Genomic DNA, 14,621 nt, shown 5'->3' with positions numbered 1-14,621 from the left:
ATGTCGCGGCAGTCGGCGCGCAGACGCCCGGCGGCCGGGGCCGAGGGGGGGGCCCCCGGCGGAGCCCCCGCGCCCGGCGATGCGGAGCGGGGCATGGCGGCCCCGGGCCTCACGGTCTGCTTCAAGCTGCTGGCTGCGGCCTTCTACGGACTCAGCTCCTTCCTCATCGTCGTCGTCAACAAGAGCGTCCTCACCACCTACGGGTAGGGGAGCCCCCCCGAGCCCCCCCTTTCCTCCCTGATCCCCCCCTCTCCTCTCACCCTCACCCCCCAGCACCCATGGGCATCCCCTGCCTGACCCCACCACCCCGCTCATCAACCCCCCCCACCCCAGCCTTTGGGTGCTGTGCCCCTGCACCCCTCGCACCCCAGCTTTTGTGCCAGGCACCCCCCCCCCCCATCCCTCCTTCTCCTCTGCCTGCCCCCCAGCACTCACTCCTCCATTGCCCCCCATCCTTTGGGTCCAGCACCCCTGTATATGACCACCCCCATCTCCATCTCTGCCCCCCAGCACCCTCCCCTCCTGACCCCCCCCACCCCTTTGAGTCCAGCAAACCTCCCATGTGTGACCCCCCCCTTCCATCTCTTTCTCCACAGCACCCACTGCCCCCATCCTTTGGATCCAGCACCCCTCCTGTATGTGACCCCCCACTCTCTCTCTCTGCCCCCCCGAGCACCCACTCCTCCTTTTCCCCCATCCTTGGGGTCAGGCACCCCAAAATATGTCCCCCCTACCCCCCCATCTCTTACCCCTCCTTTATGCCTCCATCCCCCCCATCCCCCTCCATCCTTTGGGTCAAGCACCCCTACATGTCCCCCCACCCCTCCCTGTACCTGCCCCCCACCCTTGGGTGCCAGGCCCCCCTATACCTGTTACCACCCCTGTACATCCCACAGCACCCCCTGCCCTGCTGCTGCCCCCCCTCCTATCCCCCTCCCTCTTTTATCCCCCTAAAAGCCCACTGCCACCCCCACGGCTGTTCCCCCTTCCCATAGGGACCCCCAGGACAACCCCCCCCCCCCCTGCAAGTTTTGGGGGGCCCTCTCTCACATAACAGGGGGGGGATATATAATTTTTTCCCCCAAAAAAATTCCCGTACCCCCCCCTCACATCCTCTCTCTTCCCCCAGGTTCCCCTCCTCGCTCTGTGTGGGGCTGGGCCAGGTGAGTGGGGTCCCCTCTGTCCCCTCTGTGTGTGTGTGTGTGTGGGGGGGGGGGGGTCCCCCCGATGTCGGGGGGCTGTTGGGATGACCCCCCCTGTCTCCCTGGCAGATGCTGGCGACGGTGGCCGTGCTGTGGGTGGGCAAGGCCCTGAGGGTGGTCAAGTTCCCTGACCTGGACAGACACATCCCCAGGAGGGTGAGACCCCTGCCCCAGGCACTGGGACCCCTGGGGGGGGGGAAACAAGCCCATAGTTCCTGTGAAATGGGGGGGACACAGCTCTGTGTTTGTTATAAAGTGTGTGGGGGGAATATTTCTATATTTATTATAAAATGGGGGGAGAAACAACTGCAGACTTAATATGAATTTGAAGTGAAACAGTTCTGTGTTTATTATAAAATGGGGGGGGGAAGCAATTCAATATTCATTATAAAATGAAGGGGGGAAAAAAAAAACCCATACTGACTATAAAGTAGGGGGGAAACAGCTCTGTATTTGTTATAAAATGGGGGGAGAGAAACAATTCCATATTCATTATAAAATGAGGGGGGAAACAACTCCATGCTTACCATAAATCTGAGGGGAAACAACTCTGTATTTATTATAAAACAGGCGGGGGGGAAACAGTTCCATCTTTATTATAAATTGTTGGGGGAAACAACTCTGTGTTTGTTATAAACTGGGTGGGGGGAAAGAACTCCAGATTTATTATAAAGGGGGGGGGAACCAATTCCATAATTATTATAAAGTTTATTAGAGGGCCTCTCTTTTCCCTCGCCCCCCCACGGTGTTAATTCCTCTTTTTTTATCCTTTTCCAGACATTCCCTCTACCTCTCCTCTACTTTGGCAACCAGATCACGGGGCTCTTCAGCACCCAGAAACTGAAGTAGGGATGGGTGGGCTCTCTCCCTTGGGGTGGGGGGACTCTTTGGGGCAGGGTGGGGGTCCCAGTGTTCCCCTGTGGGGTCCTGGGGGCTCCCAGGGCTGCAGGGAGGAGCAGAGAATCCACCTGGGGCTTCCCAAAGCCCAGTTTTCCCCAGCCTGCGGGCATGGTGGGACTGGGTCTGGCCCTTCCCCAAGCATGGGTGAAGGTCCTAAATCTGCTCAAATCCTCCTTTTTTTGGGTGTCTGTGTGTGTGAGGGGAGGGGGGGGGTGTGGATTTTCCATGAGGAACCCCTTGGCTCACCCTGCCCCTTCTCCTCTCACAGCCTCCCCATGTTCACCGTCCTGCGGAGGTTTTCCATCCTCTTCACCATGTTTGCAGAAGGATTCCTGCTCAAGTGAGGTTTTGGGGTTTTTTTCCAGTCTCCTCCCTCCAGATCTCAAGGTTAAGCCTTTTCCCAGACCTTTTCCTCCAGGGCTCTCCATCCCCAGGCACTGGGGGGGGCTCAGGAAAGGTGTTGGAACACCATCTGGGTGGGATGGGTGCCCTGGCACTCAGGGAGCTTTGGGCTGTTGGAGATGGATCCCGGGGCAATTTTGGCTCCCAGATGGGTTTTAGGGATGGGTTTTAGGGATGAGGGTGGGTGGAGGAAGCAGATGCAGGGAGCAGTGTTTTCCTGCCTGGATCCTGCCTGGGTCCTGCCTGCAGGCACCTGGGCAAGATGAGACCTGGTCCTGGCAGGAGAAGTTGGCTGTGGGATCCTGGTCTTGGCTGTGGGATCCTGGTCCTGGCTGTGGGATCCTGGTCCTGGCTGTGGGATCCTGGTCTTGGCTATGGGATCCTGGTCTTGGCAGGAGTGAGATCCTGATCTTGGCTGTGGGATCCAGATCTTGACTATGGAATCCAGATCCTGGCTGTGGGATCCTGGTCTTGGCTATGGGATCCTGATCCTGGCTATGAGATCCAGATCTTGGCTGTGGGATCCAGATCTTGGCTGTGGGATCTTGATCCTGGCAGGAGAAGCTGGCTGTGAGATCCTGATCCTGGCTATGGGATCCTGATCCTGGCTGTGGGATCCTGATCCTGGCTGTGGGATCCAGATCTTGGCTGTGGGATCTTGATCCTGGCAGGAGAAGCTGGCTATGAGATCCTGATCCTGACTATGGGATCCTGATCCTGGCTGTGGGATCCAGATCCTGGCTGTGGGATCCAGATCCTGGCTATGGGATCCAGATCCTGGCTGTGGGATCCAGATCCTGGCTGTGGGATCCAGATCCTGGCTGTGGGATCCTGATCCTGGCTATGGGATCCAGATCCTGGCTGTGGGATCCTGATCCTGGCTGTGGGATCCAGATCCTGGCTGTGGGATCCTGATCCTGGCTGTGGGATCCTGATCCTGCTGGCTGTGCCCCCATCCTAGCAGCCTGCTTTGGGGTGCAGAGGCTGCTGTGCCCTCCCACCCCCCCACCTTTGCCTGCAGAGCTGGGGACCCCCCTGTTGCCAGGCACCCTGTGCCCTGCTGGTCCCTCCTCAGAGCTGTAGCACCCCACAGACTTGCACACCCTAAATTACTATTTTTTAATCACTTTGGGTAAAAATCTCCCATATATATATATATATATATATATATTTTTTTTTTACTTGCTGCTGCTGTTGGGGTTTTTCTCCTCCTCCCTGTCCATGTGCTGCCCTCCTCCCAGGTGACACTGAGGGGATGGGTGTCAGCAGTGTCCCCTTCCTGCTCCTTTTCCAGGAGGAAGTTTTCCTGGAGCATCCAGATGACAGTGTTTGCCATGATCATCGGAGCCTTCGTGGCTGCCAGGTGAGCTCCCACCCCACTGTCCCCATCCTGGGGCACCAGGTGGGCCCAGCATGGCCCTGCTGGCTGGGGGTGTCCCAGGAGGGGAAGAAATCCAGGTATGTGTCTGTACACACACACATATATATATATATATACACACATATAAATAAAATACAAGATATAATATATAATATAGATCTGATATATATGTATTTGAACACACACACACATACAAAAAGTATATAATATATAATATATATAATATAGATCTGATATATATATATTTGAACACACACACATATATATACACACATAAATAAAATACAAAATATAATATATAATATAGATCCTGATATATATATATATTTGAACACACACATGTACAAAACAAATAAAATATATAATATAGATCTGATATATATATATGTATTTCAACACACACACACATATATATATATACACACATATAAATAAAATACAAACTATAATATATAATATAGATCCTGATATATATATATTTGAACAGACACGTGTACAAAAAAAATAAAATATATAATATATGTAATACAGATCTGATATATATATTTGAACACACACATATATCTATACACACAAAAATATAAAATATAAAATATAATATATATAATATAGATCTGGTATACATATATACATTTGAATACACACACATATATCTACACACAAAAAATATATATATATATAACACAGATCTGATATATATTTATATATATTTTTGAACACACATGTATATCTACACACACATAAAAGTATATATAATGTAGATCTGATATATATATATTTGAACACACACACATATATATATACACACATATAAATAAAATACAAACTATAATATATAATATAGATCCTGATATATATATATATTTGAACAGACACGTGTACAAAAAAAATAAAATATATAATATATGTAATACAGATCTGATATATATATTTGAACACACACATATATCTATACACACAAAAATATAAAATATAAAGTATATAATATATATAATAGATCTGATATACATATATATATTTGAATACACACATATATCTACACACAAAAAATATATATATAACATAGATCTGATATATATATATTTAAACACATATATCTACACACACATAAACAAGTATATATAATATATATAATATAGATCTGATATATATATTTGAACACACACACATACAAAAATACAAAATATATATAATATAGATCTGATATATATATATTTGAACACACATATATATACACACATATAAATAAAATACAAAATATAATATATAATGTAGATCCTGATATATATATATTTGAACACACACATGTATCTATACACACACATACAAATAATATAAAATATAAAATATATAATATAAATCCTGATATATTTGTATATATGAACACACACACACACACACAAAATATAAAATATAAAATATACAATACATATAATGCAGCTCCTGATATATATATGTATATATTTGAACACAGACACACAGGTATATATATACATATATATATATTTCTTTCTCACCCCATGCAGCCATGCTCTGCAGCAGGACAGACTCTTTGTTTGTTTCCCTGCCCCACATCCCAGCCCCTCCAGCCATGATTTAACTTCTTCTGACAACTCCTTGGCTGGGCAGAAGGTGGAAGAATTAATTCCTGCTCAGTTTCAGGCTCCAACTCAGGACTTGGTTTCCTTTTCCTTTCCCCCCCAGTGCTGACCTGGCCTTCGACCTGGAGGGATATATTTTTATCCTGATTAATGATGCCTTAACAGCTGCAAACGGTGCCTACGTGAAGCAGAAGTTGGACTCCAAGGTGGGGGCAGCCCTGGGGCAGCAGCTCCTGCCTGGGGGTGGGGCTGGGGTTGGTTTGATTTTATTTTATATAGAGGTAAATATATATAAAATAAATATACAGGAATATGTGCAAAGATATGGATATATAATATACAAATATTACGTTTATAAGTAGAAAAATAGGTGCAAGGGTGTATAATTAAATTAAAATTATATATGTAATTGTATACAAATTAAAAATCTAGAAATGGGAAAATAAAAAAATTTATAAAAATCTAGAAATAGGAAAAAATGTATTGATATAAAACTATAAAATTGTACAGATATAAAAATACAAAATTGGATATAAAATTACAAAGTGATAAAATATCATAAATAGATATAAAATATAGATATAAAATATAGATATAAAATATATATAAAATATATATATAATACATATATAAAATATATATTTATATATATAAAATATATATATATAAAGATATAAAATACAAAATGTGTAGATGTAAAAATATAAAAGGTGTAGATATAAAATCACAATATGCATAGATATAAAAATATAAATATGAACATGCAGAATTGTGTGGGTATAAAAACACAAAGTGTACGGATATAAAAATACAAAATGGGTATAAAAATATAAATTGTATAGATATAAAAATATAAATAAGAAAAATACACCAATAATAAATAATAAATATGTGTATAGGTGTACAAACTTAACACGTATAGATATGAAAATGTAACATGTATAGATATAAAAATAAAAGTAAAAATACAAAGCTGATAGGTGTACAAATTTATATATATATGTTTTTTTTTATATATATATGAAAATATAAAAGGTGTATTAAGTATAGATGTAAAAGATGAGTATTAGGATATAAACATGGGCATTATAGCATTAGGGTATGAATCTAAAAGTGCAAAGATGAGTGGTAAAAGTATAAATAGAAAATGTACAGAATATAAATAGAAAATATGCAAAATATAAATAGAAAATGTACAGAATATAAACGGAAAATATACAGAATATAAATAGAAAATATGCAGAATATAAATAGAAAATATACAGAATATAAATGGAAAATATACAAAATATAAATAGAAAATATACAGAATATAAATAGAAAATATACAGAATATAAATGGAAAATATACAGAATATAAATAGAAAATGTACAGAATATAAATGGAAAATATACAGAATATAAATGGAAAATATGCAGAATATAAATAGAAAATGTACAGAATATAAATAGAAAATGTACAGAATATAAATAGAAAATATACAGAATATAAATAGAAAATATACAGAATATAAATGGAAAATATACAGAATATAAATAGAAAATGTACAGAATATAAATAGAAAATATACAGAATATAAATGGAAAATATGCAGAATATAAATAGAAAATATACAGAATATAAATAGAAAATATACAAAATATAAATAGAAAATATACAGAATATAAATAGAAAATATACAGAATATAAATAGAAAATATACAAAATATAAATGGAAAATATACAAAATATAAATAGAAAATATACAAAATATAAATAGAAAATATACAGAATATAAATAGAAAATATACAAAATATAAATGGAAAATATACAAAATATAAATAGAAAATATACAGAATATAAATGGAAAATATACAGAATATAAATAGAAAATATACAGAATATAAATAGAAAATATACAAAATATAAATAGAAAATATACAGAATATAAATAGAAAATATACAGAATATAAATAGAAAATATACAAAATATAAATAGAAAATATACAGAATATAAATAGAAAATATACAGAATATAAATAGAAAATATACAAAATATAAATAGAAAATATACAGAATATAAATGGAAAATATACAAAATATAAATGGAAAATATACAAAATATAAATAGAAAATATACAGAATATAAATAGAAAATATACAAAATATAAATAGAAAATATACAGAATATAAATAGAAAATATACAGAATATAAATGGAAAATATACAAAATATAAATGGAAAATGTACAGAATATAAATAGAAAATATGCAAAATATAAATAGAAAATGTACAAAATATAAATAGAAAATATACAAAATATAAATAGAAAATGTACAGAATATAAATATAAAATATACAAAATACATGTATAAAATACAAACTACACCTATGTATCTAAAGTATCAGAAGAACAGCTATAAAAGCAGAACCATGAGCATTAAAACTCGTAGCTCCAAACAGAAACCCACAGAAAACACAGCAATGCCTTCTCTGTGTCCATACAAAGCCCAGACGGATGCAGTCAGTGCAGCAGTACCAGCCAGGCCCCTCAGGAGCAGGGTTCTGCTCTCTCAGACTGTCCTTTCCTTCTCCTGGCCCTGTTCTTATTCCCTGTGTCCCCTCAGGAGCTGGGCAGGTTCGGGTTGCTCTACTACAACGCCCTCTTCATGCTCCTGCCCACCCTGGCCATCGCCTACTGCACGGGGGATGCTCACAAGGTAGGGAAATTACCCCAAAAACCCCACGTTTAGTGCAGACCCCCTGAGGGGCAGCTCCTGAGGGGGATCCCAAACGGAGCAGCCTGGGGGGGTTGGGATAAACCCCAAATGCAGCTCCGGGGCATCAGGGAGCAGCCTGACAGCCCTGCAGTTCCCTGGGATCAGGTGGGTATGAAGTTATTGCTGTGTTGTTTGTAGGGTCTCTGATCAGTGAGCTCTGCTTTTGGGTTCCCTTCCTGGTTTTCTTGTCCTGTTTTTCTTTTCCTTCTTTCTTCTCCTTTCCTTCTTTCTTTTCCTTTCATTTTCTTTTATTTTCCTTCTTTCTTTTCTTTTCCTTCTTTTCTTTTTCCTTCTTTTCCTTCTTGATTTACTTCTTCCCTTTTCCCTTTTCCCTTTTCCCTTTTCCCTTTTCCCTTTTCCCTTTTCCCTTTTCCCTTTTCCCTTTTCCCTTTTCCTTTTTCCTTTTCCTTTTCCTTTCCCCTTCCCTTTCCCCTTCCCTTTCCCCTTCCCTTCCCCTTCCCTTTCCCCTTCCCTTCCCCCTTCCCTTCCCCCTTCCCTTCCCCCTTCCCTTCCCCCTTCCCTTCCCCCTTCCCTTCCCCTTCCCTTCCCCTTCCCTTCCCCCTTCCCTTCCTCCTTCCCTTCCCCCTTCCCTTCCCCCTTCCCTTCCCCCTTCCCTTCCCCCTTCCCTTCTCCCTTCCCTTCTCCCTTCCCTTCTCCCTTCCCTTCTCCCTTCCCTTCTCCCTTCCCTTCTCCCTTCCCTTCTCCCTTCCCTTCTCCCTTCCCTTCTCCCTTCCCTTCTCCCTTCCCTTCTCCCTTCCCTTCTCCCTTTTCCCTTTTTTTCCCTTTTCCCTTTTTTTCCCTTTTCCTTTTTTTTTCCCTTTTCCCTTTTTTTTCCTTTTCCCTTTTTTTTCCCTTTTCCCTTTTTTTCCCTTTTCCCTTTTTTCCCTTTTCCCTTTCCTTTTTTTTCTTTTTCTTTTTTCTCTTTTTCCTTTTTTCTTCTTCTCTTTTCCCCTCCCCCCTCTCACACCCTGGGAGGTAGCAGAGGTGTTGGAGGTGCTGCCCAGCCTGGCAGTCCCCCTGTCTGTGCCCCCTCCATGGACAGGGAGGACCTGGTGGCATTTTGCTCCTTTGGGGAGCATCAGTGAGAGGTCCCTGAGCCCAGGGCAGGGCTGGAGTCCCCATCATCCCTGGAGGGGTTTCAGAGCCCTGGGGATGTGGGGATGAGGGACATGGGGCAGGGGTGGCCTTGGCACTGCTGGGGGAAGGGTTGGACTCAGTGATCCCAAAGCTCTTTCCCAACCCAAATGATCCCAGGATTCTGTCTGGGGATAAAGTGCTCGTTTATAAGCAGGAGCTGCCAGACAAGGAGCAGAAAGTTTCTTGGTGCTGCTCTGTGCAGCCTCTGTTCAGCCCGTGAGGAAGTCGTGGCCCTTTATGAATTTATTTATTTATTTCCCCTGAATAAACTCCTTTTTCCCCAGCCCAGCTCCTGGCAGCCAGAGGCAGACAAAGATGAGCTCTGTCGGGGCTGCTGCCAGGAAACACCACATTCCCAATCCATCAAAACTCCTCTTGTGGAGAGCCTGGGGCTGGGGACACCTCACAGGGCTGGGCAGGGGGTCCTCTGGGAAAGCCTCCAACCACCCATGGAATCCTGGAATCCTGGACTGGTTTGGGTTGGAAGGGATGTTAAAGATCCATCCAGTTCCAGCCCCATGCCATGCTCAGGGACACCTCCCCCAGCCCAGGGTGCTCCAAGCCCCATCCAACCTTCAACACTGCCAGGGATGGGGCAGCCACAGCTTCTGGGGGCAACCTGGGCACCCAGGGGCTCAGCACCCTCACAGCACAGAATTTCTCCCTCCCAGCTCCTCTCCATCTCCCCTCTCCCAGCTCCAAACCCTTCCCCCCTGGGAGGTGTCCCTGCCCCTGGCAGAGGAGGAGCAGGAGGAGCTTTCAGGTCCTTTCTGACCCAGGAGATCACTCTGGGCTGTGTTGTGGGGGTTTTTTTCTTGCTGTGATGGGAGGCTGGAGGTCAGGGCTTTGTTTCCTGCCTTGCTGTGAGTTCTGTGTCTGCTCCAAGGCTCTGGCTGTGTTTCTTGCAGGCGTTGCAGTACCAGGGCTGGGCAGACACCTTCTTCATCCTGCAGTTTACTCTGTCCTGTGTGATGGGGTAAGGACAGGAGCTGCCAGGGCACCCCTGGGGTGATGGGTGGGTGGGTGCTGGGGAGGTGTCTCTCAGCCAGAAGGAGTGAGGATTGGTGGCCTGAGCCATTCTGGGCTGGAAAAAATAAATACAAGAGGACCCCAGCACCCTGGCTGGGCACAGCAGTGGTGTGGGCAGGGGGAGGAACAGGCAGGGGGCATTCCCTGTGCTGGGCACTGCTGGGGCTGCACCCCCAATCCTGGGGTCAGTTCTGGGCCCCTCAGGAGCAGAAGGAGATTGAGGGGATGGAGAGTGTCCAGAGAAGGGAATGGAGCTGGGGAAGGGGCTGGAGAGCAAGGAGAAGGTTTGGAGAAGATGGAGAAGGGTCTGGAGAAGTTGTGGGGAGCATCTGAGGGAGCTGGGGGAGGAGGTTGGAGCCAGGGGGGGTCGGGCTCTGCTCCCAAGGAACAAGGGATGGGACAAGTGGAACTTTTGGCACAACTCAAGTTGTGCCAGGGGAGGTTTAGGTTGGAGCTGGGGAAGAATTTCTCCCTGGAAAGGGTTGTCAGGGCCTGGCCCAGGCTGCCCAGGGCAGGGCTGGAGTCCCCATCATCCCTGGAGGGGTTTCAGAGCCCTGGGGATGTGGGGATGAGGGACATGGGGCAGGGGTGGCCTTGGCACTGCTGGGGGAAGGGTTGGACTCAGTGATCCCAAAGCTCTTTCCCAACCCATTCCATGCTCTGATGATTTCTGAGAGCCATAGCAGATGCTAATTACCTCCTGCCCTGCTGAAGTGCAGGTTTACTCCCCCAAAACTCTGCTTTAGGGAAGAAGGGGAGGGCTGCAGGGCGGCTCCTGTCGTGTGTCCCCGTTCCTGATGTTTCGTGCTCCTCCTGCAGGTTCATCCTGATGTACTCCACGGTGCTGTGCACTCAGTATAACTCTGCCCTCACCACCACCATCGTTGGCTGTATTAAGGTTTGTGGCTTCTCCTCTCCTGGGGCTGTCCCAGGGGTCACCATCCCAGGAACCATGCCCTGGGGCCCCTGCTCTGCAGGCAGGGAGAGGGGGATGGCTCCAGCAGGGTTGGTTCATTTGATTTCTGGTTTTATGTCTGCAGCTGAGCTGCTCTGTGCCTGTGTCTTATTCCTCAACCCTCCTTCCTTTGCAGAACATTTTAATAACCTATATTGGGATGGTTTTTGGAGGAGATTATATTTTTACCTGGACGAATTTTATCGGTCTAAACATCAGGTAAGAACCTTGGGTGGTTGCAGTTCTGGTTTGGGATTTTTTATTTTTTTGTTCAAGTGAAAAATGGCATGAAACTGCCATGGTTTGTCTTGTCTTCTTTCACTTCTTTTTTTAAAAAAAAACCCAAAAAGCAGAGAGTTGGTACTTGTGCCACAGCAGAGGAGCCTGGCAATGCTGGGAGCTCCCACTTGGGTTGTTTTAAAGCCAGGAGGAAGCAGGAGAGTGTTTTAGCAGCAAACTTCAGTTTTTCTCAGGGTTGTGGACCTGTCTGATGTAATTAAGGTAGCAAAAGACTGATTTTCTGGTTTATTTCACCTGGTCTTTGAACACAGAGCTCCTCTCTGCCCCGGGGTGTGTTTCTGTGGGGTGCAGCATCTCCTGCTTCTTCCCCTGTCCTTCCACAGGAGTGAAACAAAATCTTTGCTGTTAGTTTGGGGGTGCTGGGGGGGGAAGCAGAGAATCTTCTTGCAGTTTCAAGGCGGGTGGGTGTGAGCTGGGAGGTCTCACCCTGCCCCTCACCCCTGTTTGTTTGCAGCATTGCTGGGAGCCTGGTGTATTCCTACATCACTTTCACGGAGGAGCAGCTGAGCAAGCAGTCAGAAGCAGGCAGCAAGATGGATATTAAAGGCAAAAGCTCCGTGTGACCAGGGGAAAAAGGGGCTTTCTATGATGATGATGATGATTGATTTTTTTTTTAATTTTTTTTTTTGGAAGTGGCCAACTTCTGTTCAGCTGCTGGTGAGCAGGAGGAGGGGAGGAATCCGGGGGCCACGGAGCGAGCGCCGCTCTTTTAATTTGCACAAATTCAGTTGCTGCCTTGAGAAATTAATTCCTGGGAAGATGAGTGCCTGCAGGGCCAGGAAACACCTCTGATTCAGTCTGATCGTGGTGAGGGAACGAATTGGGTTGCTAATCATGCTGAGATCTGGCAGGAGGGACTGGCACCAGCCCGGGTTGTAGCTGGAGCAGCAGCACGGGGCTGGCTGGGGGCTGAGCCCATGGGATCCATCCCACAGGGATCCCATCCCCAGGGAACTGCTGGCATTCCCAGCAAACCTGCTCCTGGGTTGGGCCAAAAGCCCCTGGGATCAACACTCTGTGACCTTAAATTTGTTGGGTTTGGGTTTTATTCTCTTAGCCCACTTTTAAAGCTGGGTTTACTCCCTTGGAGCCTCTTTTTGAGGCTCCTTCCAAGCAGCCTGGGGACACAGTCCCTGGGTTTGGGTCAGGGCTGGCCCTGGATCCAAGCAGGGTTTATATATAGGAGCTGATGTTGCTCCAGCTGGCACAGGGACCTTCCTTCTTCAGCCCAGAAAATGAAGTTAAATCAGCCAAGCCCTGTCCCCCATTTGGGTTTTGGTGTCCCCAAGTCTCCTTCTGCTTGTGCCCTGTTAAAAGAACAGGGTTTTTATCTGCCAGGCAGTGGTCACTGGTTTTTGTCAGGTTGTCTCACACAGCACTTCTTTCTAAGTCTCTCCTTGGATTGTCTTTTGCTTTAAAAACAATTGTTTATCATTTGGGTTAAAAGAAAGTTTTGGTAAAACTCTGTATTTAGGAGGGGTGATTTTTTTATATAGTTCCCTTTGGTTAGCAGGAGAAGAAGAACTACAAACAACAGGACTTGTTTCTGGGGAGCTGTTTGCTAAAACCAGCCCTGCATTTAGTGGAGTCTTTAACAAAATGAGGTTTTTATAGGGGGCTGAGAGTTTCTGTCCCAGCTCTGCAAAAACCTGGGGTGGGGGTGAGTGAGTCCCCTGTCCCTGCACTGCCACATCCTGAGCTCCAGCCCCCTCCCAGTGCACAACTGGGAGAAGAAAAAATAAAATTCCTTGTTGTTTTTGTTGTTCCCTACATGGCAGTAAAAGCTGCTTTGCAGCCAGGTTTATTTTAATAATTATTATTTTTTTAGGGGGAGGTGAACAAGGCTTCCTGCTGCCTGCACAGCTCCTGCCAGGGTCACTGCTCCTGTTCCTGGTTCCCAGTAGCCTGTTGGTACTGGGACCAGCAGACCCAGGTCCTGGGCTTCCCCTGGGCTGTGCAGCTCCAGCCTTTGCTTGAACAAAAATATTTAGTTTTGGGTTTTTTTCCCCCTTGCCCCTTTGCTGTGCTGAGGTGTTGCCAGTCAGGATTGCATCAGAGATTGTTATGATTTTTTTTAAATTTCTTTGGGATCTACTGGTTAGATTTGATCTCATGGTAAAACACCTTTAAAGCTTCTTTGGTTTGTGACTCTGCACACCTGGGTGCAGGGGCTGGGACTGGGTACACTGGGGAAGCAAACAGGATTTTCTGTTATTAATCACCTCCAGGTTTTACTGTATAGGATCTCTTCACAAAAATGGCCATTTTAGTGAGGGGAAGGGTGACCTTTTGTTGGGAATGCATGGCAGGCTTTACATCTCAGTCAGGCATGATAACAGAAAACAAAAAAAAAGGATTTTATGTGCCTAGGTATTTGTGTACCAGCTGCAAATGAAGCAGTGCCCTGGCTGCTGCTCTGTGCCTGCTCCTGGCTGGAAAAGCAGAGTTGGGATTAAGAGGTAAAACTGAGCTGGAATGAGGAGTTGTACCCCAGCAAACCCCCTCCCAGCCCCCTCTCCCTGCTCTTTTCACTGCCTTTAGATGAACTCCACAGAAATTCTCCTGCTGGGAGAGCACCCAGGCTGCAGGGGGATGAAAGAGTTTAAAATTAAGTCAGAAAAGGGAATTTGGTGGCTGCAGTCATCCCCTCCACCCCCCCCCTTGAGAGGCCTGTGAGCAGGAATCCTGCTGGATGGAGAAAACAAAACAAAACACCAAACCCAACAAACCCCCCAAAACTCAGGAATTTTTAAATGCAAACAGTGTATGTTTAAAAAAAAATATTTTAATAAGCTTTTTCAGAATTGCAGAGAGGGAGCTGGGGAGGGAGGGTGGAAGGGGGGGGGTGAGAGAAGGGAATTACTAACAGTGCAAAATTACTGTGTGTGGCAAAAAGTGGATAAAACTAATTTGTAAATCCTTTGTGTGTGTGGTGGTGGTTTGGTTTTTCCTC

The 14,621-nt window shown here is 45.0% G+C and overlaps 1 protein-coding gene across 2 annotated transcripts; it reads left to right on the top strand.

The window, feature by feature from the left end:
- SLC35D1 (solute carrier family 35 member D1) lies at positions 1 to 13,401 on the top strand. Of its 2 annotated transcripts, XM_030454828.1 has the most exons (13): positions 5 to 203; positions 1,130 to 1,163; positions 1,272 to 1,358; positions 1,980 to 2,047; positions 2,371 to 2,442; positions 3,799 to 3,867; positions 5,590 to 5,692; positions 8,095 to 8,187; positions 10,293 to 10,360; positions 11,233 to 11,311; positions 11,505 to 11,587; positions 12,123 to 12,214; positions 12,302 to 13,401. In XM_030454828.1, the coding sequence occupies exons 1-13, from the start codon at positions 94 to 96 to the stop codon at positions 12,379 to 12,381; spliced, it is 1,038 nt and encodes a 345-aa protein (XP_030310688.1). In that variant the 5' UTR covers positions 5 to 93; the 3' UTR covers positions 12,382 to 13,401. The 2 variants fall into 2 exon arrangements, with proteins under 2 accessions (XP_030310686.1, XP_030310688.1); XM_030454826.1 differs by having other exon boundaries at positions 1 to 203; positions 12,123 to 13,401.
- The last annotated feature ends 1,220 nt before the right edge of the window (positions 13,402 to 14,621 follow it).

This window comes from Calypte anna, chromosome 8 (assembly GCF_003957555.1).
Source record: "Calypte anna isolate BGI_N300 chromosome 8, bCalAnn1_v1.p, whole genome shotgun sequence".
Lineage (NCBI taxonomy): Eukaryota > Metazoa > Chordata > Aves > Apodiformes > Trochilidae > Calypte > Calypte anna.
Note: the sequence above shows the minus strand (reverse complement) of the source record. Positions and strands in the feature narration are given on the sequence as shown.

Excerpts from the sequence above, each read along its gene's own strand:
- SLC35D1 (XM_030454826.1), top strand. The coding sequence starts at position 1 with ATGTCGCGGCAGTCGGCGCGCAGACGCCCGGCGGCCGGGGCCGAGGGG. Across the intron at positions 10,361-11,232 it reads ACTCTGTCCTGTGTGATGGG|GTTCATCCTGATGTACTCCA; the intron begins GTAAGGACAGGA and ends CTCCTCCTGCAG. Across the intron at positions 11,588-12,122 it reads TTTATCGGTCTAAACATCAG|CATTGCTGGGAGCCTGGTGT; the intron begins GTAAGAACCTTG and ends GTTTGTTTGCAG.